This window comes from Amblyraja radiata, chromosome 21 (assembly GCF_010909765.2).
Source record: "Amblyraja radiata isolate CabotCenter1 chromosome 21, sAmbRad1.1.pri, whole genome shotgun sequence".
In the NCBI taxonomy this organism is placed as follows: Eukaryota; Metazoa; Chordata; class Chondrichthyes; order Rajiformes; family Rajidae; genus Amblyraja; species Amblyraja radiata.
Window position 1 is genome coordinate 41,410,937 of NC_045976.1, and position 24,019 is coordinate 41,434,955.

Below are 24,019 nucleotides of genomic sequence, written 5' to 3' on the forward strand. Positions count from 1 at the left end.
TTTTACACGTACACCGAAGCCAATTAACCTACAACCCTGCACATCTTTGGAGGGTGGGAGGAAACCGAAGATCTCGGAGAAAACACACGCAGGTCACGGGGCGAGCAGGCAAACTCCGTACAGACAGCACCCGTAGTCGGGATCGAACCCGGGTCTCAGGCGCTGTGAGGCAGCTACTCTACCGCTGCGCCGCCGTTTTTGTGTCTTATCTCGGGTTATATGGAAGATGAGTATCTGTACCTTGGAGCTAATCTTTCTTTTCACTAACTAACAGGTCAGAAACAGAAGAAGATTGCGGTGGTGCAGCCAGAAAAACAGTGAGTTCATAATTAAATTATATCACACGTGGATGTTTAACGTTTTATGTGTCATTCCTAACTGTCACTGGATGCCATGTTGTCACTTGCGGGCGGAGCACCAAGGCAAATTCCTTGTATGTGAATACTTGGCCAATAAACATTCATTCATTCATACAGTTCAAATATGATTGGTATGTTAGAGTCATGTATAAAGCTGCAATGGACCATTGTGGGCACCTTTCCTTGAGCATCATTGCTGGCTTTGATTTGCTCCTTTGCATATTTTTCATTCATTTTTGTTCTATGTATCTTTTCATATCTCTCCCCTGAATCTGTCTGAAACAGGGTCTCGACCTGAAATGTCACCCGTTCCTTTTCTCCGATCTCTGTGTGTTATATAACAGGAAATTTAAGAATACTGTGTTAGTAGCAGTCTGAAGAAAGGTCCCCACCCGAAATGTTGCTATCCATAACCACCAGAGATGCTGCCTGACCCGCTGAGTTACTCCAGCACTCTGTGAAACGTCCCCTATCCATGTTCTCCACAGATGCTGCCTGACCCGCTGAGTTAATCCAGCACTCTGTGAAAAGTCACCTATCCATGTTCTCCACAGATGCTGCCTGACCCGCTGAGTTACTCCAGCACTCTGTGTTTTTCATGCAAGATTTCGGCATCTGCAGTTTCTTGTAACATTCTTGCGTTGGTAGTTCTTGTTGTACTTCTGATTTTTGTTACTGATTTTGTTTGCGATACTAGGCTCCAATCCACACCTGCTGAAACAATCCCTCCAGACTCTTGCGCCGTTACAACAGATCCAGGTGAGTTTTGAAAGGCTTCTCATTCCCATAAGTGATGCTTTCATAAGTTACAGGAACAGAATAAGTTCATGTTCATAAGTGATGATAGTAGAATTAGGCCATTCGGCCCATCAAGTCCACCCCGCCATTCGATCATGGCTGATCTATCTCTCCCTCCTAACCCCATTCTCCTGCCTTCTCCCCATAACCCCTGACACCCGGACTAATCAAGAATCTATCTATCTCTGCCTTAAACACTAGTGTAGCTGGGACATGTTGGCCGGCGTGAGCAAGTTGGGCCGAAGGGCCTGTTTCCACACTCTATGATTCCTTGAGAGGAATAGATCGGGTAGATGCACAGAGTCTCTTGCCCAGAGTAGGGGAAAAGATTTAATAGGAATCTGGGGGGTAACTTTTTCACACAAAGGGTGGGGGGTGTATGGAACGAGCTGCCAGAGGAGGTACTTGAGGCAGGGACTATCTCAATATTTAAGAAACAGTTAGACAGGTACATGGATGGATAGGACAGGTTTGGAGGGATATGGACCAAGCGCAGGCAGGTGGGACATTGTTGGCCGGTGTGGGCAAGTTGGGCCGAAGGGCCTGTTTCCACACTGTATCATTCTATGACTCAGATCTTATTTTATCTTTTTTCATTCCACAGGTACCACCAATGGCAAATATTGCTTTCCCAAGATATATTTCAATCATCGTTGCTTCTCTGGTCCATATTTAAACAAAGGGCGGATCGCAGAACTGCCTCAGTCTGTTGGACCTGGCAAATGCGTCCTTGTTCTCAAAGAGGTAAGCTGGGTGGAAAAGTATCGGTAGGTTGACTTGGTCAACAAAGGTTGCTTTTAAATGAACAGGTGATCATTTTTGTGATCAATGATCATCTATCTCGCTGAATAGTAATCCAACTTATCTTTGTGTAGGAAGGAACTGCAGATGCTGGTTTAAACCTGGAGTATTGTGTGCAGTTTCGGTCCCCTAATTTGAGGAAGGACATTCTTGCTATTGAGGGAGTGCAGCGTAGGTTTACAAGGTTAATTCCCGGGATGGCGGGACTGTCATATGCTGAGAGAATGGAGCAGCTGGGCTTGTACACTCTGGAGTTTAGAAGGATGAGAGGAGATCTCATTGAAACATATAAGATTGTTAAGGGCTTGGACACGCTAGAGGCAGGAAACATGTTCCCGATGTTGGGGGAGTCCAGAACCAGGGCCACAGTTTAAGAATAAGGAGTAAGCCATTTAGAACGGAGACGAGGAAACACTTTTTCTCACAGAGAGTGGTGAGTCTGTGGAATTCTCTGCCTCAGAGGGCGGTGGAGGCAGGTTCTTTGGATACTTTCAAGAGAGAGCTAGATAGGGCTCTTAAAAATAGCGGAGTCAGGGGATATGGGGAGAAGGCAGGAACGGGGTACTGTTTGGGAATGATCAGCCATGATCACATTGAATGGCGGTGCTGGCTCGAAGGGCCGAATGGCCTACTCCTGCACCTATTGTCTATTGTCCATAAACCAAAGATAGACACAAAATGCTGGAGTAACTCAGCGGGACAGGCTTTTAAAATCTTGCACTATCCTCTGTAACAAGCAAAAATTCTATCTCAACATCAAAGTCAATTGTATTCGTCACATGCACCCGAAGGTGCAGTGAAATGAATTAGCATCTATTCCTTCTCTCCAGAGATGCTGCCCGTCCCGCTGAGTTACTCCAGCCTATTGTGTGTATCTTTCTAAGCAAAAATTAATCCTTGCAACTACTGGTGACTAACAAAGATACCACACACAGATGGAAGCAGAGAGATGTGTAGGAAAGAACTGCAGATGCTGGTTTAAATCAAAGGTAGACACAAAATGCTGGAGTAACTCAGCGGGACAGGCAGCATCTCTGGAGAGAAGGAATGGGTGACGTTTCGGGTCGAGACCCTTCTTCAGACTAATGTCAGGGGAGGGGGCGGGACAAAGATAGAATGTAGTCGGAGACAGTAAGACTGGCGGGAGAACTTGGATGGGGAACTTGTTTTTGGCCTCGCGTTCGGCATAGATATTGCGGGCGGAGGGGCACGATCCCGGTACGTGCAGTATTCTGCCAGCTTCAGAATTGATCGACTCTGCTTTCTTTTTGTGTGTCTTTTAAACCAGGTTCTCACGCTGTTGATCAATGCAGCGTACAAACCCGGCCGTGTGTTGCGGGAGCTACAGCTAGAGGAGGACCCAGACTGGAACTGTCAGGACGAGACGTTGAAAGCCAAGTAGGTATATCGCTGTCAGCTAGTATATAAAGGCGAGATTAGTCTGGAATGGCAGCCAAAGTCACTTCTGACACCATGTGTAAAGTACTATTGACACAGCGTCATTAAAATTCATAAGTACTTTAATCAGAATACATACAGAGACCACAGCAATAGTTACTGTAGGCTCGAAGTCTTAGGTAAACTAAAACAGTATGGCTGCTCGTATTCCACACGATGCCAATAGACAATAGACAATAGTTGCAGGAGTAGGCCGTTCGGCCCTTCGAGCCAGCACCGCCATTCAATGTGATCATGGCTGATCATCCACAATCAGTACCCCGTTCCTGCCTTCTCCCCATATCGCCTGACTCCGCTATCCTTAAGAGCCCCATCTAGCTCTCTCTTGAAAGTGTCCAGAGAACCGGCCTCCACCGCCCTCTGAGGCAGAGAATTCCACAGACTCACCACTCACCATGACATAGTGGAAACCAGACATGGATTATGGATCGGGTCAGCTATAGCAAAACCAGACATGGATCCAATCAGCAATAGTGATTGATCTACCTTGTTGGTGACTTTGCTGGCTTTGCCTTGCTCTAAACTTATTCAAATTATTTCCTTCATCGTGTGTCTCTACACTGTAAATGTATGCAGCCTCAGAATTAAAGGACGTTCCTTCAGGGCGGAGGAGATGAGGAGGAATTTCATTAGTCAGAAGGTGGTGAATCTGTGGAACTCATTGTCACAGACGGTTGAGGAGGCCAAGCAGTGGGTATTTTTAAGGCAGAGGTAGATAGATTCTAGATTAAGACGGGTGTCAGGGGTTATGGGGAGAAGGCAGGAGAATGGGGTTAGGAGGGAGAGATAGATCAGCCGTGATTGAAAGGTGGGGTAGACGTGATGGGCCGAATGGCCTAATACTGCTATCATCACTTATGAACATGAAGTTATTCTGTTCCTGTAACTTATGAAAGAATCACTTATGGGAACGAGAAGCATCAGTGAGGCTCAAACGAAATTCTGTTTCCACAGCCATACAAACAAAGACAATTTCCTACAGACATACACACAATTTAATTCACACAAACATCCATCACAGTGGACCCACTGTGATGGAAGGCAAAGTCTTTTCTCTCCCCTGCTCTCCATGTCTCTCCCGATGTCCAAGCCCCAGGCAGGCGATGATAAGTCCCACGGCCATTTTAGACCGTGCCGGGCGATTTACGGCCCCGCTCCCGGTCTAAATCTCACAAAGTTGGAGCCCCCGGCGGGCGCTGGAATGTCCCACGGCCATGAAGCCGCGCCGGGCGATATACGACCCCGCTCCGGGTCGTTCCAACCCCGCGACATGGGCTGGATAAGTCGCGTTGCGGGAGCTCCGAGAAGCGGTCTCTCTCTGCACCCAGACCCGTGAGCTCCCGATGTCCCAGTCCACCGGACCTGCGGCTGCGTTGCTGGAGCCTCCGAGCCCCAGGAGTCGAGTCGCAGCAGTGAGTCACCACCGCTCCCCACGCTCCGAGGCCGGCCAGCCCCACGATGGTGAGTAGTCCGCAGCTCCGCAGTCTCCCGAGCCCCTGGGTCGTTCAGGTTGGAGGCCGCTCCACGGTGCTAGGCCCCAACGACAACGGAGACCCGACAGGGAAAAGGTCGGGTCTCCCGGTCAGGGAAGAGATTTTAAACGGTTTCCCCCTCCCGCCCCCCACATATACACATTTAAAACTAGTATTAAAAAACACCAACACTAAATTTAACTAGACAAAAAATGAAAAAAGACAGACAGGCTGTAGGGGCCGCTGCAACGGGTGAGTCGCGGGTTATCAGCTCTGTTTAACTTTCACTTTCCTCACCGAATATTTCCAGCGGCGTCAGATTCAGCAACTCTCAGTTGGAATGTTTTGCAAATTGGCTTCAAATGGATGGTCTGTATTTTCAGGTACAAAGGAAAGACGTACCGAGCGATGATGAAAATCGTCAGGACCGCTGATCGAGTCGCTGACTTCTGCAGAAGGACGTGCATGAAGTTAGAATGCTGCCCCAACCTGTTCGGACCACTCATGGTGACTGATAAATGCCCCGAAAACTGCTCCATTCACACAAAAACTAAATATAGTAAGTACAGATACACCATTGTAGATGTAGCCCAGTCCATCACACACAGACCACACTCCCCACCATTGTAGATGTAGCCCAGTCCATCACACAGACCACACTCCCCACCATTGTAGATGTAGCCCAGTCCATCACACACAGACCACACTCCCCACCATTGTAGATGTAGCCCAGTCCATCACACAGACCACACTCCCCACCATTGTAGATGTAGCCCAGTCCATCACACAGACCACACTCCCCACCATTGTAGATGTAGCCCAGTCCATCACACACAGACCACACTCCCCACCATTGTAGATGTAGCCCAGTCCATCACACAGACCACACTCCCCACCATTGTAGATGTAGCCTAGTCCATCACACAGACCACACTCCCCACCATTGTAGATGTAGCCCAGTCCATCACACAAACCACACTCCCCACCATCGACTCCATCTACACTTCACGCTGCCTCGGGAAAACAGCCGACATAATCAAAGACTTGTCCCTGTCCCACCCCGGTCATTCCTTCTTCTCCCCGCTCCCGTCCGGCAGAAGGTACAGAAGCTTGAAAGCGCGCACCACCAGACTCAGGAACAGCTTCTTCCCCTCTGTTATCAGGCTTCTGAATGGCCCTTCCATAAACTAGGGTACTGCCCGATTCACTACTATGTTGGCACCTGAGACGTTGCCTGTCCATTTCCCTCCACAGATGCTGCCTGACCTGCTGAGTTCCTCCAGCATTTTGTATTGTACTTTTTTCCTTTGTGGTTCCTCACTTCCCATTCCGATCAGAGCTCTTTGTAATAGTGACTAATTGCTTACACTTGGCAGATTAATTGGTTACCATACAAGTCAAGAGCCTTCTACCTCATTGGAGACCCTCGGACTATCTTTGATCGGACTTTACCTTGCACTAAACTTTATTTACCTTTATCTGTACGGCTCGATTGTAATCACATATCACACAGCGCCGGAGCCCCGGGTTTGGTCCAGACTACGGGTTCTGTCTGTGAGCTATTCACCTCACCTCGGTACACGTGACAATACACTAGACTGAACTGTACACTGCTGTTGTTCTGAAATGGTTAGTTTATTGAAGGTGATTATGTTCTAAAATAACAGCATCATTAACAAACAGAGTTAACAGCTTAACTCTGAATGGTGTCCTGAAGAAAGTATATTCACCTGAAAAATTCTCAGTAAATGATGTCAGTTCAGTTTAGTTACCGAGGTACAGTGAAAAGCTTCTGTTGCGTGCTAACCAGTCAGTGGAAAGACAATACACGATTACAATCGAGCCGTCCACAGTGTACAGATACATGATGAAGGGAATAACGTTTAGTGCAAGGTAAAGCCAGCAAAGTCCGATCAAGGATAGTCCGAGGGTCACCAATGAGGTAGATAGTAGTTCAGGACCGCTCTCTGGTTGTGGTAGGATGGTTCAGTTGCCTGATAACAGCCGGGAAGAAACAGTCCCTGAATCTGGAGGTGTGCGTTCGTTTTCACACTTCTGTACCTCTTGCCCGATGGGAGAGGGTAGATGGGGAAAGGTTATCCATCATTTGAAGAAAGCAGTAGACACAAAGTGCTGGAGTAACTCAGCGGGTCAGGCAGCATCTGCGGAGGGAATGGACAGACGGGCCTGGTCTGAATAAGGGACCCGACCCATCGACCCAAGACATCGTCTGTCCATCCTCTCCAAAGTTGCTGCCTGGCCTGCTGAGATCCTCTGGTACCGTGTGCTTTGTTTGAAGAAACCAAACGAGTTTAGTTTAGAGATACAGCGCGGAAACAGGCCCTTCGGCCCACCGAGTCCGCGCCGACCAGCGATCCCCGCACATTAACACTATCCTACACACACTAATCCCAATCTGAGGAAAGACATTCTTGCCATAGAGGGAGTACAGAGAAGGTTCACCAGACTGATTCCTGGGATGTCAGGACTTTCATATGAAGAAAGACTGGATAGACTCGGCTTGTACTCGCTAGAATTCAGAAGATTGATGGGGGATCTTATAGAAACGTACAAAATTCTTAAGGGGTTGGACAGGCTAGATGCAGGAAGATTGTTCCCGATGTTGGGGAAGTCCAGAACTAGGGGTCACAGTTTAAGGATAAGAGGGAAGTATTTTAGGACCGAGATGAGAAAATCATTTTTTACACAGAGAGTGGTGAATATGTGGAATTCTCTGCCACAGAAGGTAGTTGAGGCCACAGTTCATTGGCTATATTTAAGAGGGAGTTAGATGTGGCCCTTGTGGCTAAAGGGATCAGGGGGTATGGAGAGAAGGCAGGGATGGGATACTGAGTTGGACGATCAGCCACGATCATATCGAATGGCAGTGCAGGCTCGAAGGGCCGAATGGCCTACTCCTGCACCTATTTTATATGTTTCTAAGGACACATGCACCAAGCCAATTAACCTACACACCTGCACGTCTTTGGAGTGCGGGAGGAAACCGAAGATCTCAGAGAAAACCCAGGCAGGTCACGGGGAGAACGTACAAACTCCGTACGGACAGCACCCGTAGTCGGGATCGAACCCGGGTCTCCGGCGCTGCAAGCGCTGTAAGGCGGCAACTCTACCGCTGCACCACCGTGGCCTCCGATGTATATTCATGTACAATAACATGAATGAATGAATGAATAGGTTTATTGGCCAAGTATTCACATACAAGGAATTTGCCTTGGTGCTCCGCCCGCAAGTGACAACATGACATACAGTGACAGTTAGGAATGACACATAAAACATTAAACATTAATAATAAAATATAATCGATTAAACATGTGAATTAAATAAAATACCAGAGGAAAAGGAGGCTACAGATTTTTGGTTGGTACACAAAAATGCTGGAGAAACTCAGCGGGTGCAGCAGCATCTATGGAGCGAAGGAAATAGGCAACGTTTCGGGACGAAACCCGGAAGGGTTTCGGCCCGAAACGTTGCCTATTTCCAGAAGGGTTTCGTCCCGACGTTTCGGGTCTGAAGAAGGGTTTCGGCCCGAAACGTCGCCTATTTCCTTCGCTCCATAGATGCTTTCCGGGTCTCGATCCGAAACGTCACCCATTCCTTCGCCCCACAGATGCTGCCTCACCCGCTGAGTTTCTCCAGCATTTTTGTCTACCTTTGATTTTCCAGCATCTGCAGTTCCTTCTTAAATACAGATTTTTGGTTATTGAGTAGAGCTACTACTCGTGGGAAAAAAAGCTGTTTTTAGGTCTGGCTGCGGCAGCTTTGACCGTCCGGAGTCGCCTTCTAGAGGGAAGTGATTCAAAGAGTTTTTTGGTGCCCGGGTGGGATTAGAAAGGGAATACGCCCTGTCTGCGGGCACCCTGAGGGAGTTCCGGGACCGCTGGGCTCTGCAGGGTGTTGAATGTATCCTCAATAAGGATTGTATCATAGTTGTATAGTAGTTTGTTACATGTTTGTATTGTATTATGGTGGTGGGTTCTGGCTTGTTTTATTGTAGTGTAATATTATTTTTTAATAATTGAATAAATTTATATTAAAAAAAAAAAAAAAAAAAAAAAAAAAAGAGTTTTTTGGCCAGGGTGAGAGGGTGACGCGATCTTTTTCTTTTCACTTTTATCGCTCCAGCTTATTACTACGGAAAGAAGAAGAAAATCGTCCGACCTCCCGTGGGGCACAGCAGCATGGAGAGCAACAACAAGAAGCCGGCTCGACGGAGGAAGAAGCGGAGGTCCTGCTTCGTGCAAAAGAAGAAGCGGTCGTCGACTTCAGTAGACTTTGCCCCACAGGTATCACAGATGTTTCATCCGTGCGATCTACTGACTCCCATGGCAGATAGCAGAGAACAAACGACACTTAGCTGAGCCGGGTAGACCAAAAAATGCTGGAGGATAAAGAGGTGCAAAAAATGCTGCAGGATCTTTAGAATAAAGGGGAGGTCATTTAAGACTGAGGTGAGAAAAAACTTTTTCACCCAGAGGGTTGTGAATTTGTGGAATTCCCTGCCACAGAGGGCAGTGGAGGCCAAGTCACTGGATGGATTTAAGAGAGAGTTAGATAGAGCTCTAGGGGCTAGTGGAGTCAATGGATATGGGGAGAAGGCAGGCACGGGTTATTGATAGGGGACGATCAGCCATGATCATAATGAATGGCGGTGCTGGCTCGAAGGGCCGAATGGCCTCCTCCTGCACCTATTTTCTATTTTTCTATGAACTCAGCGGGTGAGGCAGCAACTATGGAGCGAAGGAATAGGTGACATAGATACATAGAAACATAGAAAATAGGTGCAGGAGTAGGCCATTCGGCCCTTCGAGCCTGCACCGCCATTCAATATGATCATGGCTGATCATCCAACTCAGTATCCCGTACCTGCCTTCTCTCCATACCCCCTGATCCCTTTAGCCACAAGGGCCACATCTAACTCCCTCTTAAATATAGCCAATGAACTGGCCTCAACTACCTTCTGTGGCAGAGAATTCCACAGATTCACCACTCTCTGTGTGAAAAAAGTTCTTCTCATCTCGGTTTTAAAGGATTTCCCCCTTATCCTTAAGCTGTGACCCCTTGTCCTGGACTTCCCCAACATCGGGAGCAATCTTCCTGCATCTAGCCTGTCCGACCCCTTAAGAATTTTGTACGTTTCTATAAGATCCCCTCTCAATCTCCTAAATTCTAGAGAGTATAAACCAAGTCTATCCAGTCTTTCTTCATAAGACAGTCCTGACATCCCAGGAATCAGTCTGGTGAACCTTCTCTGCACTCCCTCTCTATGGCAATAATGTCCTTCCTCAGATTTGGAGGAAACGTCGCCTATTCCTTCGCTCCATAGATGCTGCCTCACTCGCTGAGTTTCTCCAGCATTTTTGTCTACCTTCGGTTTTCCAGCATCTGCAATTCCTTCTTAAACACTTAGCTGAACCAGACAGCTTGTCTCATGTTTATTTCAGAAGCCTCTTGTACCTATATTCTCACCAACCATGACCCGTGTGCATATAAGGCCAATTAGTGCATCTGACCTTGGGATTGTTATTGATCTCTTGTCGCTGGGCCTTCTCGTGAGGCTGCTGGAGAGACAATAGGTGCAGGAGTAGGCCATTCGGCCCTTCGAGCCAGCACTACCATTCAATGTGATCATGGCTGATCATCCCCAATCAGTACCCCGTTCCTGCCTTCTCCCCTTATCCCCTGACTCCGCTATCTTTAAGAGCCCTATCTAGCTCTCTCTTGAAAGCATCCAGAGAACCGGCCTCCACCGCCCTCTGAGGCAGAGAATTCCACAGACTCACAACTCTCTGTGAGAAAAAGTGTTTCCTCGTCTCCGTTCTAAATGGCTTACCCCTTATTCTTAAAATGTGGCCCCTGGTTTTGGACTCCCCCAACATCGGAAACATGTTTCCTGCCTCTAGCGTGTCCAAACCTTTAATAATCTTACATGTTAGGATAAGATACCCTCTCATCCTTCTAAACTCCAGAGTGTACAAGCCCAGCCACTGGATACTTTCAAGAAAGAGCTAGATAGGGTTCTTAAAAATAGCGGAGTCAGGGGATACGGGGAGAAGGCAGGAACGGGGTACTGATTGGGGATGATCAGCCATGATCACAGTGAATGGCGGTGCTGGCTGGAAGGGCCGAATGGCCTACTCCTGCACCTATTGTCTATTGTCTATAACTGCAACGTGACCTCCCAACTTGTTTACTCGTGTAATGTTTTATATTTACCCGGTACCGTAGGAAAATGGTGATGACAAGGAGGATAGTCTTGAGGCGGTCGATGATGAGAGCGCGAGTGATGGATCCAGCTCGGAACAGCGCGATGATCAAACAGACACGTCGTCTGAAATTCCTGACATCAAACCCAAGCCACAAGCACGGTTGCGATCGTCGTCAGAACAGCCGCGGCCGTACATCGCGGACAGCGCGCGGAGGAAGAGGAGGGCTCGGACCTTCTCGCTGTCTGAGGACGACAAGTACGATTCCCTCAAATGCTCGGCGCCAAAGGTAAATGGCACGAGGTGCGCAGCCAACCGCGGCCAGCGACGGTGCCCGTTGCCGGGGGGTTTCCCCGTGGAACATATCCAAAAACGTGCAGGTTCCTTCCCTCTGGAGATGCTGCCTGACTAGCTGAGTTTGTGTCCACCTCAGGATTACTTGGCTCGGCATAAATTGTAAATTGTCCCTAGTGTGTGTCTGTGTGTGTAGGATAGTGTTAGTGTGCGGGGATCGCTGGTCGGCGCGGACCCGGTGGGCAGTGAGTTTAATGACCCTGCAACATGCTCACAAAACATGAGTGGAGAAATAACACACACAGTGTGCTGGAGTAACTCAGCGGGTCAGGCAGCATCTCTGGAGAACATGGATAGGTGATGTTTCGGGTCAAGATCCTTCTTCAGACTGATCACCTATCCATGTTCTCCACAGATGCTGCCCGACCCGCTGAGTTACTCCAGCACTCTGTGAAACGTCACCTATCCATGTTCTCCACAGATGCTGCCTGACCCGCTGAGTTACTCCAGCACTCTGTGTGCTTTTCCATATGGACCTCACTGTCCTGGGCCACCTCCATTGCCAGAGTGAGGTTGATCAGGCTGGGTCTCTATTCCTTGGGGCGCAGGAGGATGAGGGGTGATCTTAAAGAGGTGTATAAAATCATGTGAGGAATAGATCGGGTAGACGCACAGAGTCTTTTGCCCAGAGTAGGGGAATCGAGAACCAGAGGACATAGGTTCAAGGTGAAGGGGAAAAGATTTAATAGGAATCTGAGGGGTAACTTTTTCACACAGAGGGTGGTGGGTGTATGGAACAAGCTGCCGGAGGAGGTGGTTGAGGCTGGGACTATCCCAACATTTAAGAAACAGTTAGACAGGTACATGGATAGGACAGGTTTGGAGGGATATGGACCAAACACAGGCAGGTGGGACTAGTGTAGATGGTACATGTTGGCCAGTGTGGGCAAGGTGGGCTGAAGGGCCTGTTTTCACGCTGTATCGCTCTATTACTATGGAGAACAGCACCTCATATTTCGCTAGGATAGCTTGCGGTACGAACATCGATTTCTCCTATTTTAGGTAAACAAGTCCCCTCACCCCCCTCCATTTTTTTCCTCCTCCCTTCCTGGTGTCCCACCTATTTGTGTCATTCCTCCCGTTCTCCTTGCCCCCCTCCCCCCCCGCACCATTCCCTTCCACGGATATTCCTTCCTCTGGCTTCACATTTCGAACACCTTCTAACCTCATACGATACGATAGAACTTTATTCATCCCAAGAGTGAAATTTAGTTTTGCGGTGAATCTCTGGAATTCTCTGCCACAGAAGGTAGTTGAGGCCAGTTCATTGGCTATATTTAAGAGGGAGTTAGATGTGGCCCTTGTGGCTAAAGGGATCGGGGGGTATGGAGAGAAGGCAGGGATGGGATACTGAGTTGGATGATCAGCCATGATCATATTGAATGGCGGTGCAGGATCGAAGGGCCGAATGGCCTACTCCTGCACCTATTTTCTATGTTTCTATGTTTAAAATACATGAAACATGAAATACCTTTTGTCTTTTCACCTGTTTTAAAAAAATGCCCCCTCAGTTTTGTACTAAATCGCGCCCCACTCACCCTAAACCTATGTCCCCCTGTTTTTAATTCCCCTACCCTGAGTAAAAGACTATACGCATTCACCCGATCTATTCCCCTCATGATTTTATACGCCTATATAAGATCAGCCCTCAGCTTCCTGCGCTCCAAGGAATAGAGTCTTGTAATTCTGTATTATCTTTGATGAGAATTCCATTTCCACATGATAAAATTAAGACAATTCTTTCATTTAGACTTTTTCACAAAAGAGAGAAAAGGAAATTAAATTACTGCTAATCAAAACTGGTAATTGGGTTCTCTATATTAATATATTGTGCAATAATTGGATAATATTGCCACAGATTGCGTACAAATACGAGCTGACATGAAGATGTGGTTGGCACCACCACGTTATTCCCTTCCTCTCATAAGGCATTAACTCACGATGGTGTGTTGTTCCTCAGGCATCAATTAGCTCATTAATTTGCTCATCGAATGTGACCCAGATAGTAAATGTCTGTCATCGAGTCATGGAGTGATACAGTGCGGAAACAGGCCCTTCGGCCCAACATGTCCCATCTACACTGGTCCCATCTTCCTGCGTTTGGCCCTCACCCCTCCAAACCTGTCTAACTGTATCTTAAACGTTGGGATAGTCCCAGCCTCAACTACCTCCTCTGGCAGCTCGTTCCACACAACAACCACCCTTTGTGTGAAAAGGTTACCCTTCGGATTCCTATTAAATCTTTTCCCCCTTCACCTTGAACCTATGTCCTCTGGTCCTCGATTCCCCAACACTGGGCAAGAGATTCCGTGCGTCTACCCGATCTTCAGACCAGCAATTCAACTCCCCCTCCCATTCCAAATCCGACCTTTCTGTCCTGGGCCTCCTCCATGGCCAGAGTGGGGCCCACCGTAAATTGGAGGAGCAGCGCCTCATATTTCGCCAGGGCAGTTTACACCCCAGCGGTATAAACATTGACTTCTCTAATTTCAGGTAGTCCCTGCTTTCTCCCTCCTTCCCCTCCCCTTCCCAGCTCCCCCACAGCCCACTGTCTCCGCCTCTTCCTTTCTTCTTCCCGTCCCCCCCACCCTCACATCAGTCTGAAGAAGGGTCTCGACCCGAAACGTCACCTATTCCTTCGCTCCACAGATGCTGCCTCACCCATTGAGTTTCTCCAGCATTTTTGTCTACTTTTGTCTAAACGAAACTCAAGATCTCTAAAAGACAAAGGCAATTTTTAAAGGAATAAATAGTCCCTAAATATTTGCAGAAAGTGCGGTGAAGTACAGTTTAGTTTATAGTCACGTGTACCGAGGTACAATGAAAAGCTTTTGTTGCACGCTACCCAGTCAGTGGAAAGACCATACAGTGCATTCAGAAAGTATTCAGACCACTTCACTTTTTCCCACATTTTGTTACATTACAGCCTTATTTTAAAAAGGATTACATTCATTTTTTTTACCATCAATCTACACACAATACCCCAGAATGAAGAAGCGAAAAAAGGTGTTTCGAAATTTTTGCAAAGTAATTAAAAAGAAATAACTGAAATATCACATTTACATGAGTATTTAGACCCTTTGCTATGACACTCAAAATTCAGCTTAGGTTCATCCTGTTCCCATTGATTATCCTTGAGGTGTTTCTACAACTTGATTGGAGTTCACCAGTGGTAAATTAAATTGATTGGACATGATTTGGAAAGACAATACACCATTAAAAAAAAGGGGTATCTTTCAAAATAAGGGGTAAGCCATTTAGAACGGAGACGAGGAAACACTTTTTCTCACAGAGAGTTGTGAGTCTGTGGAATTCTCTGCCTCAGAAGGCGGTGGAGGCCGGTTCTCTGGATACTTTCAAGAGAGAGCTAGATAGGGCTCTTAAATATAGCGGAGTCAGGGGATATGGGGAGAAGGCAGGAACGGGGTACTGATTGGGGATGATCAGCCATGATCACATTGAATGGCGGTGCTGGCTCGAAGGGCCGAATGGCCTACTCCTGCACCTATTGTCTATTGTCTAAAATATATTAGTTCTAACATGGTGCGATAACTACAGGACGTGCTGTTTTGTGTCCATGTAGGAAATTAGGCAACATGAGGAAGAGAAGCTGGTTCTGCAGAGTAACCCGTTGGAATGGTCGGTGTGTGAAGTTGTCAGATTTATTAAATCGACGGACTGCGCCCCTCTGGCAAAGATATTCCAGGAGCAGGTAATGTCACAAAAAGATGCCTTTAAAATATTGAGCGTATCTAATTCTGTCTTACTAATGAGCCTGTCCCACTTACGTGACTTTTTCGGCAAACTTTGTTGAAAATCCAGCGTCGACCAGAAAGACGCTACGACTCTTTGGGCGACTGAGGAGACGACTCAGGACCGTACAGGTGACATGTCGCGGGGTGAAGCCTGTACGGTCGTGAGTAGTCGCCCAAAGAGTCGTACCTTGTTCTGGTCGCCGCTGGATTTTCAACATGTTGGACATTTTCGGCGACCTGTAGCGACCTATGACGGGTGCTGGCAGTGGCCGAAAAAGTCGCGTAAGTGGGACAGGCCCTTAACTTATTGTTTAGTTTACTTTCGTTTTGTTTAGAGATACAACGCGGAAACAGGCCCTTCGGCCCAACGGGTCCGTGCCGACCAGCGATCCCCGCACACTAACACTATCCTACACACACACACACACACACACTGGGGACAATTTACAATTTTACCAAGCCAATTAACCTACAAACCTGCACGTCTTTGGAGTGTGGGAGTGTGGGAGGAAACCGGAGCACCCGGAGAAAACCCACGCAGGTCACGGGTAGAAACGTGCAAACTCCTCACAGATAGCGCCCGTAGTCGGGATCGAACCCGGGTCTCTGGTGCTGTGAGGCAGCAACTCTACCGCTGCACCACCGTGCCGCACATCTCAACCGCTAGTGCCTTCCGGATTCTCTTCAGAGCAGGGAAAGCAAATCAGATCGTTCGTGTAGGTGGGGAGAAGGATTTGTTTTGGTATTTGCCGGCCCTCTGCGAGGTGTGAAAGAGGCGGCTGTGTTTTTATCTGCACTGTTGCTGCAGTTTGACCCCCAGTTTCCATGGTAACACGGTTAGCAGGGGGAATCTGATCTGCCCCTCTCCCTGCCTCCAGAGAGGAAAAATCGCAACCTGATCTAATCGCTGGTGCACGATGGACAATCCGCCCTTATTTACGTTTCGAGATACAGCGCGGAAACAGGCCCTTCGGCCCAACGGGTCCGTGCCGACCAGCGATCCCCGCACACTAACACTGTTCTACACACACTGGGGACAATTTTACATTTACTCAAAGCCAATTAACCTATAAACATAGAAAATAGGTGCAGGAGTAGGCCATTCAGCCCTTCAAGCCTGCACCGCCATTCAATATGATCATGGCTGATCATCCAACTCAGTATCCTGTACCTGCCTTCTCTCCAAACCCCCTGATCCCTTTAGCCACAAGGGCCACATCTAACTCCCTCTTAAATATAGCCAATGAACTGTGGCCTCAACTACTTTCTGTGGCAGAGAGTTCCACAGATTCACCACTCTCTGTGTGTGAAAAATGTTTTCCTCATCTCGGTCCTAAAAGACTTCCCCCTTATCCTTAAACTGTGACCCCTTGTTCTGGACTTCCCCAACATCGGGAACAATCTTCCTGCATCTCGCCTGTCCAACCCCTTAAGAATTTTGTAAGTTTCTATAAGATCCCCCCCCTCAATCTTCTAAATTCTAGCGAGTACAACTTGTACGTCTTTGGAGTGTGGGAGGAAACCGGAGCGCCCAGAGAAATCCCACGCAGGTCACGGGGAGAACGTACAGACGCCGTACAGACAGCGCCCGTAGTCGGGATCGAACCCAGGTCTCTGGCGCTGTGAGGCAGCAACTCTACCGCTGCGCCACCTGTTTAATGTTTAATCAAACAGTCTTACCAAATCTTCGGTTCCACTGTTGCCCCGTTTTTGATTAAAGTCTCCACTGAAAGAATTCACTAAGGAATCTCGAAATCTCCGCAAAAATATTGAAGGGCGAGTCTCCATAATGAAACCTATTACTCATTCCACAGTGACTGTAGTGCAAATGGTCCATTTTGACGGCTTCTGGAGAGAAAAGGCATCTTGTTGCAAATTCCTGCTGGCAGAATTGCCGAGATGTTCCCTAATAATCCTAATAAAGCACAAGTAGAATGGCGGGTGGAAACTAAATAGATCTGTAATCAATCGAATGCAACAGGGAATACCAAATAGTCATTTTTATGTGTGTGCGTGTGTTAGTGAGTCTGCGTGTGTGTTAGTGAGCTAGTGTGTGTGCGCGTGTGTATTTACGTTTCTGAGGAAGGACATTATTGCCATAGAGGGAGTGCAGAGAAGGTTCACCAGACTGATTCCTGGGATGTCAGGACTGTCTTATGAAGAAAGACTGGATAGACTTGGTTTATACTCTCTAGAATTTAGGAGATTGAGAGGGGATCTTATAGAAACTTACAAAATTCTTAAGGGGTTGGACAGGCTAGATGCAGGAAGATTGCTCCCGATGTTGGGGAAGTCCAGGACAAGGGGTCACAGCTTAAGGATAAGGGGGAAATCCTTTAAAACCGAGATGAGAAGAACTTTTTTTACACAGAGAGTGGTGAATCTCTGGAACTCCCTGCCACAAAGGGTAGTCGAGGCCAGTTCATTGGCTATATTTAAGAGGGAGTTAGATGTGGCCCTTGTGGCTAAGGGGATCAGAGGGTATGGAGAGAAGGCAGGTACGGGATACTGAGTTGGATGATCAGCCATGATCATATTGAATGGCGGTGCAGGCTCGAAGGGCCGAATGGCCTACTCCTGCACCTAATTTCTATGTTTCTATTTGTGTCTGCATGTGTTACTGAGTCTGTGTGTGCATGTGTCTGTATGTGTGTGGCTTTGTGTGTCTGTCTGCGTGTGTGTGTCTTCGTGTGTGTGTGTCAGTGAGTGTGTGTGTATTTATGTCTGTGTGAGTGTCAGGGAGTGTGTGTGTATTTATGTGTGTTATTGAGTGTGTCTGTGTTTCTGCATGTGTGTGTCTGCGTGTGTGCCTTCGTGTATCTACGTGTGTATGTGTCTGCATGTGAGTTCCTGCGTGTGCCTGTCTGCGTGTGTCTGTCTCTCTGGCGGTGTGTGTGTTCACGCGTGTGTGAATTAAATAAGTACATGCCCGATGAAGCATAACCACACACACGCTCGGTTCCACAATTTAGTTGAGAAAACCGCAGATGGAAAGTGGACTCTTGTGGGGAAAGTCAAAAAGCAGAAATTCATTGAGGAATAACACTGAAGATCTTAACCATGGCCCTGCCGTATCTGCAGATGACAAAGGTCGGAAAAGTTTGCGATTTTCCTCAGAACCACAAAGAAAGAACAGGGATAGGATTATATTTCTGTGTGTGTGATAAACTGTGTGTTCAAGAGGCCTCCCCCGAAATGTTGATTTCTAATAATCTAACTCGTTACACAAAGGAATTGTGACAGATTCTATCCACGATGTGAAAATTGATTGAAAAAGGGTGTGGAATTGGTGAGAACATTTACCAAAAAAATACTATTTTCGTGGTGAAATTAATTCCTTTATGTAAACATTTATATGAATCAATGGTGAAGAGACATAATTAACCACTGGTTTTAATATCTTAATTATCAAGCAGGGAAAAATATGTTCTTTTCATTGCTAGAGTGAACAATGTTACTCTGTGTAGCTTATCATTGCATAAATTTGCTCTGTAAATTTGGAGAAAAGTCAAATGTGGTGCTTTTTCATTAATTCATGTACAGTTTCTAAGCTGATGTAAAAAGATCATGTTACCCAGAAGATGTCCCGCTGATGTGCCACTCAAACCCAAAATGGCAGTGGAGACCACATCGGGTAAATGCTGGGTCTCTATTCCTTGGAGCGCAGGAGGATGAGGGGTGATCTTATAGAGGTGTATAAGATCATGAGAGGAGTAGATCGGGTAGATGCGCAGAGTCTCTTGCCCAGAGTAGGGGAATCGAGGACCAGAGGACATAGGTTCAAGGTGAAGGGGAAAAGATTTAATAGGAATCTGAGGGATAACTTTTTTCACACAGAGGGTGGTGGGTGTATGGAACCGCCAGAGGAGGTAGTTGAGGCTGGGACTATACCAACGTTCAACGGCTGGTTCTGGACCCCCCCAACATCGGGAACATGTTTCCTGCCTCTAGCGTGTCCAAACCTTTAACAATCTTATATGTTTCAATGAGATACCCTCTCATCCTTCTAAACTCCAGAGTGTACAAGCCCAGCTGCTCCATTCTCTCAGCATATGACAGTCCCGCCATCCCGGGAATTAACCTCGTAAACCTACGCTGCACTCCCTCAATAGCAAGAATGTCCTTCCTCAAATTAGGGGACCAAAACTGCACACAATACTCCAGGTGTGGTCTCACCAGGGCTCTGTACAACTGCAGAAGGACCTCTTTGCAGGTGGCTTTCTACTTTATATGTGTAGGGTCAGTTAAATGCGGATGGTGCGTGAATATATTTTTACCGCCATCCACAGAGAACTGGGAAAATGCGCAGCTTATCAAATATGAAAACACTAATTAGTAGTAGCTCAAAAACCCTGAGGCGCGAGTCGAATTATTCTCCGGAAAACCATGTTCTATAGGGAAAACTGATACATACGTGAGCCGCAGATGTTTCCTAAGTTAGCCGTTGTTTTAATTGAATGTTCAGTTTAGTTTATTGTCACGTGTGCCGATGTACAGTGAAAAGCTTTTTATTGCGTGCTAACATGATTACAATCTAGCCATTCACAGTGTACAGATACATGATAAGGGAATGTTCAAGAAGGAACTGCAGATGCTGGAGAATTGAAGATAGACAAAAGTGCTGGAGAAACTCAGCGGGTACGGCAGCATCCATGGAGCGAAGGAAATAGGCAACGTTTCGGGCCGAAACCCTTCTGGAAATAGGCAACGTTTCGGGCCGAAACCCTTCTTCAAACCTTTCTGAAGAAGCGTTTCAGCCCGAAACGTTGCCTAATTTCCTTCGCTCCATAGATGCTGCCGTACCCGCTGAGTTTCTCCAGCAATTTTGTCTACCATGATAAGGGAATAACGTTTAGTGCAAGTTAAAGCCAGTAAAGTCCGATCAAAGATTGTCCGAGGGTCTCCAATGAGGTAGATATTAGCTCAGGACCGCTCTCTAGCAGGCAGTTGTATTATTCGGATTGACCTACGAAAAATCAAATTAATACTTTAGTTTAGTTTAGCGATACAGCTTTGTTTTCTTGAGAGGCACTGCACGGAAACAGGCCCTTCGGCCCATCGAGTCCGCACCGCCCAGCGACCCCCGCATACTAACCCTATCCTACACGCACACCAGGGACAATTTACATTTATATCAAACCGATTAACCTGCATACCTGTAAGTCTTTGGAGTGTGGGAGGAAACCGAATACCTTGGAGAAAACCCACTCAGGTCACGGGGAGAACGTACAAACTCCGTACAGACAGCACCCGTAGCCGGGATCGAACCCGGGTCTCCGACGTTGCAAGCGCTGTAAGGCAGCAACTCTACCGCTGCGCCAACGTGACCACCGATACATCCAATAACCATTAGGGGAAGAACTTCATTGCTTGTTAAATGTGAACCATATTACTTTATGGATGACAATAGACAATAGGTGCAGGAGTAGGCCATTCGGCCCTTCGAGCCAGCACCGCCATTCAATGTGATCATGGCTGATCATCCCCAATCAGTACCCCGTTCCTGCCTTCTCCCCATATCCCCTGACTCTGCTATCTTTCAGAGCCCTATCTAGCTCTCTCTTGAAAGTATCCAGAGAACCGGCCTCCACCGCCCTCTGAGGCAGAGAATTCCACAGACTCACAACCCTCTGTGTGATAAAGTGTTTCCTCATCTCCGTTCTAAATGGCTTACTCCTTATTCTTAAACTGTGTGGCCCCTGGTTCTGGACTCCCCCAACATCGGGAGCATGTTTCCTGCCTGTAGCATGTCCAAACTCTTAATAATCTTACATTTTTCAATAAGATAACCTCTCATCCTTCTAAACTCCAGAGTGTACAAGCCCAGCCGCTCCATTCTCTCAGCATATGACAGCCCGCCATCCCGGGAATTAACCTTGTAAACCTACGCTGCACTCCCTCAATAGCAAGAATGTCCTTCCTCAAATTACAGGCCCAAAGATCAGAGTTATAATATTTCTACTGTTATAGAATCGTTGGTTGTGGTTCATTTAGTTTGAATAATTTTGATGTTAGTCTGAATAACTTTGTATCTGAGCGGAAACTTCAGCGCGGCACGGTGTGGTTGCAAGTGTGAATCGCAATGTAATATCCATAGAACCAGAGTCAAATTACTTCCAAATTACAGAAATTACCTGCAGTAAGTCGTCAAGGCAGAAAGGTATGCTAATATAGTGTAGGAAGGGACTGCAGACACACACAATGCAGGAGTAACTCGGAGGTCAGGCAGCATCTCTGGAGAGAAGTAATGTGTGACTTTTCGTGTCGAGACCCTTCTTCAGCTGCTAGATTAAACCAAATAGACAGTAGAGATGGGTCTCGACCCAAAACATCACCCAATCCTTCTCTCCAGAGATGATGCCTGTCCTGCTGAGTTACTCCAGCATTTTGTGTCTTATCTTATGCTAATATAATCCTTTATTGAAATATGTATTTATACAATTTTATGACTTTATAAGATTTCAAGAATGTCATCAACCAGTGTGTGGATAAGCCCGGTGGAAGACTACTTTTATTTTTATTTTCAGTTTAACTCAGTTCAGTTTATTGTCACGTGTACCGAGGTACAGTGAAAAGCTTTCTTTAGTTTTCTGCTCACCAGTCCACGGAAGGACTATATACATGGTTACACTCATGACACACACAGTGCACACATGTAGGGTCAAGGGAAGCTTTTCCTGTAGAGTGCACAAGTCCAGTGTACAAAGATGAAATTGTAAAGAAAGAAAGAGAGAGAGAGAGAGAAAGAAAGAAAGAAAGAAAGAAAGAAAGAAAGAAAGAAAGACAGAGAGAGAGAGAGAGAGAGAGAGAGAGAAAGAAAGAGAAAGAAAGAAAGAGAGAAAGAGAAAGAAAGAGAGAGAGAGACTTTATTATCACATGTGACAGTGATATTCTTTGTTTTGGATACCAAGGGTATGCAAAGAGCCGCCACATAAAGGGCACTGGCAAATTTACAAAGTATCCCACGCCAGGTCCTCTTTTGTCCCCCCCCCCCCCCCCCCCACAACCTCACGATGCCACCCTGAATAATTGACACACTTATGTTTAACCCACCCACAGGACATCGATGGCCAGGCCTTGCTACTGCTGACACTGCCGACGGTCCAGGAATGTATGGAGTTGAAGCTGGGGCCCGCCATCAAATTATGTCACCACATCGAGCGGGTGAAAATTGCCTTCTACGCGCAGTATGCCGACTGACCGCACCCTCCACCATTCCTTCCCACTCATTCCTGACTTGCCCGACAATGAACAGCGGGACCAGTGGGGTTCCACTCGAACAGCGGCAGACCGATAAAACGGCAGGCTGATCAATTGCCAGACCTGGTCGCCGTTTTATTCCTTTCATTTGCTGCTGAACGAAATAATTGGATCAAAATGAAGTTTTGTAACTGTGAAAGGGCGACCTCTGCGAGAAGTATGTGTCGCCTACAACGTGTTTACGGCAGATTAATCTCCACAGCCAACGTCACGACAGATCGATCGATCGATCGATTGTGAACTACTTTGGAGCTTTGCATGGAAGTGGGAGGATATTCTTCGGTCTCGGACTGCAATGAATAACTGGCAGAGGTGTAGATGAGGAGTCGCTACTCGGTAGGTAGGGTGGGGACGTTGGCCTGCCGAGCCTTCACACTTCAAGCCCCCGTTACTTTAGGAGACAAATATACGGTGGAAAGAGCACAGGTTAAGAACCAGCGCAGAGACAACAAACCAGACCTTCGTTAACGATCGGAGCAGAATCAGGCCATTTGGCCCATCAAGTCACGGCTGAACGGCCTCTCCTCCTCCTAACCCCATTCTGGACCTGGAAGCACCCAGTCCACCCATATGCTCTGCTTGCCAATTGAACAATCTTTTCCACGCCACGCTTCTGCCCATCTTGATTTGGTTGCGATGCGCTTTCTGGGAGATCGAACAACTTGAGTTGCAAGGAGAATCCTGACCTCTCAATGCAACTTGTTTCGAACCAAGACCAGAAAGCTGTTTGGTCGCATTTCCATATGAAGACACTTTTTTAAAGAAACCTATGCTTAGTAGCAGTCAAAAAAAAAAATCCATCTTAAGGTCACCCAAATTGAATGGAACTCAATTTAATTGAGTTTGAACAGCTGGTTAATGACAGCTCTGTGTCATAAACTCGAGCGGATATCGCAACCTATGTATGAATATGTGAAATATCTCTGCAGTAAAATGTGAGAATAATTAATGTCTAAAAACTTTGCTGACACTGGGACAATATAAGTTGTATATTTTGGTTTTTACCTTATCATCTCGCGAAAGAAAATGTTATCTACCGTGACAATTCGACTTGGATGTTAAATAATTTGTAAGGGCACACTTTTGTAGGCTGTCAGCATGGAATTGTTTACGGAAAAATGTGCCGCCCGTATTAGACATGTATGAAGACCAGTTTAACAAGTAGTCAAGAAGACAGCACCAAACCTGTTGTGGAGGATGAGTTGAGTTGCTGCAATTGAGCGGATATTTGCAACATGTACTCAGAGTAAGGACCTGCAAAAAAAGTGCTTATAATATTTTTTATTCAGAGAAACAGCGCAGAAACCGGCACCACGCGCCGACCAGCGATCCCCGCACACTGACACTATCCCACTCTCACTAGGGACATTTTACACTTAGAAACATAGAAACAAAGAAAATAGGTGCCATTCGGCCCTTCGAGCCAGCACCGCCATTCATTGTGATCATGGCTGATCATCCCCTATCAATAACCCATGCCTGCCTTCTCCCTATATCCCTTGATTCCACTAGCCCCTAGAGCTCTATCTAACTCTCTC

The 24,019-nt window shown here is 46.9% G+C and overlaps 1 protein-coding gene across 4 annotated transcripts in view; it reads left to right on the plus strand.

The window, feature by feature from the left end:
• The window catches only part of sfmbt2 (Scm like with four mbt domains 2), a 100,875-nt gene extending 77,064 nt beyond the window's left edge, over window positions 1–23,811 (plus strand). For 3 of the 4 annotated variants that reach the window (XM_033040157.1, XM_033040156.1, XM_033040155.1), the window contains exons 13-21: window positions 275–317; window positions 1,057–1,118; window positions 1,762–1,901; window positions 3,247–3,356; window positions 5,272–5,447; window positions 9,032–9,192; window positions 11,135–11,401; window positions 15,050–15,178; window positions 22,281–23,810. In XM_033040157.1, the coding sequence (XP_032896048.1) occupies window positions 275–317; window positions 1,057–1,118; window positions 1,762–1,901; window positions 3,247–3,356; window positions 5,272–5,447; window positions 9,032–9,192; window positions 11,135–11,401; window positions 15,050–15,178; window positions 22,281–22,421 (1,229 nt within the window). In that variant the 3' untranslated portion in view covers window positions 22,422–23,810. Of the gene's footprint in view, window positions 1–274; window positions 318–1,056; window positions 1,119–1,761; window positions 1,902–3,246; window positions 3,357–5,271; window positions 5,448–9,031; window positions 9,193–11,134; window positions 11,402–15,049; window positions 15,179–22,280 lie in introns of all 4 variants that reach the window. The other variant, XM_033040158.1, reaches the window with a different exon arrangement.
• The last annotated feature ends 208 nt before the right edge of the window (window positions 23,812–24,019 follow it).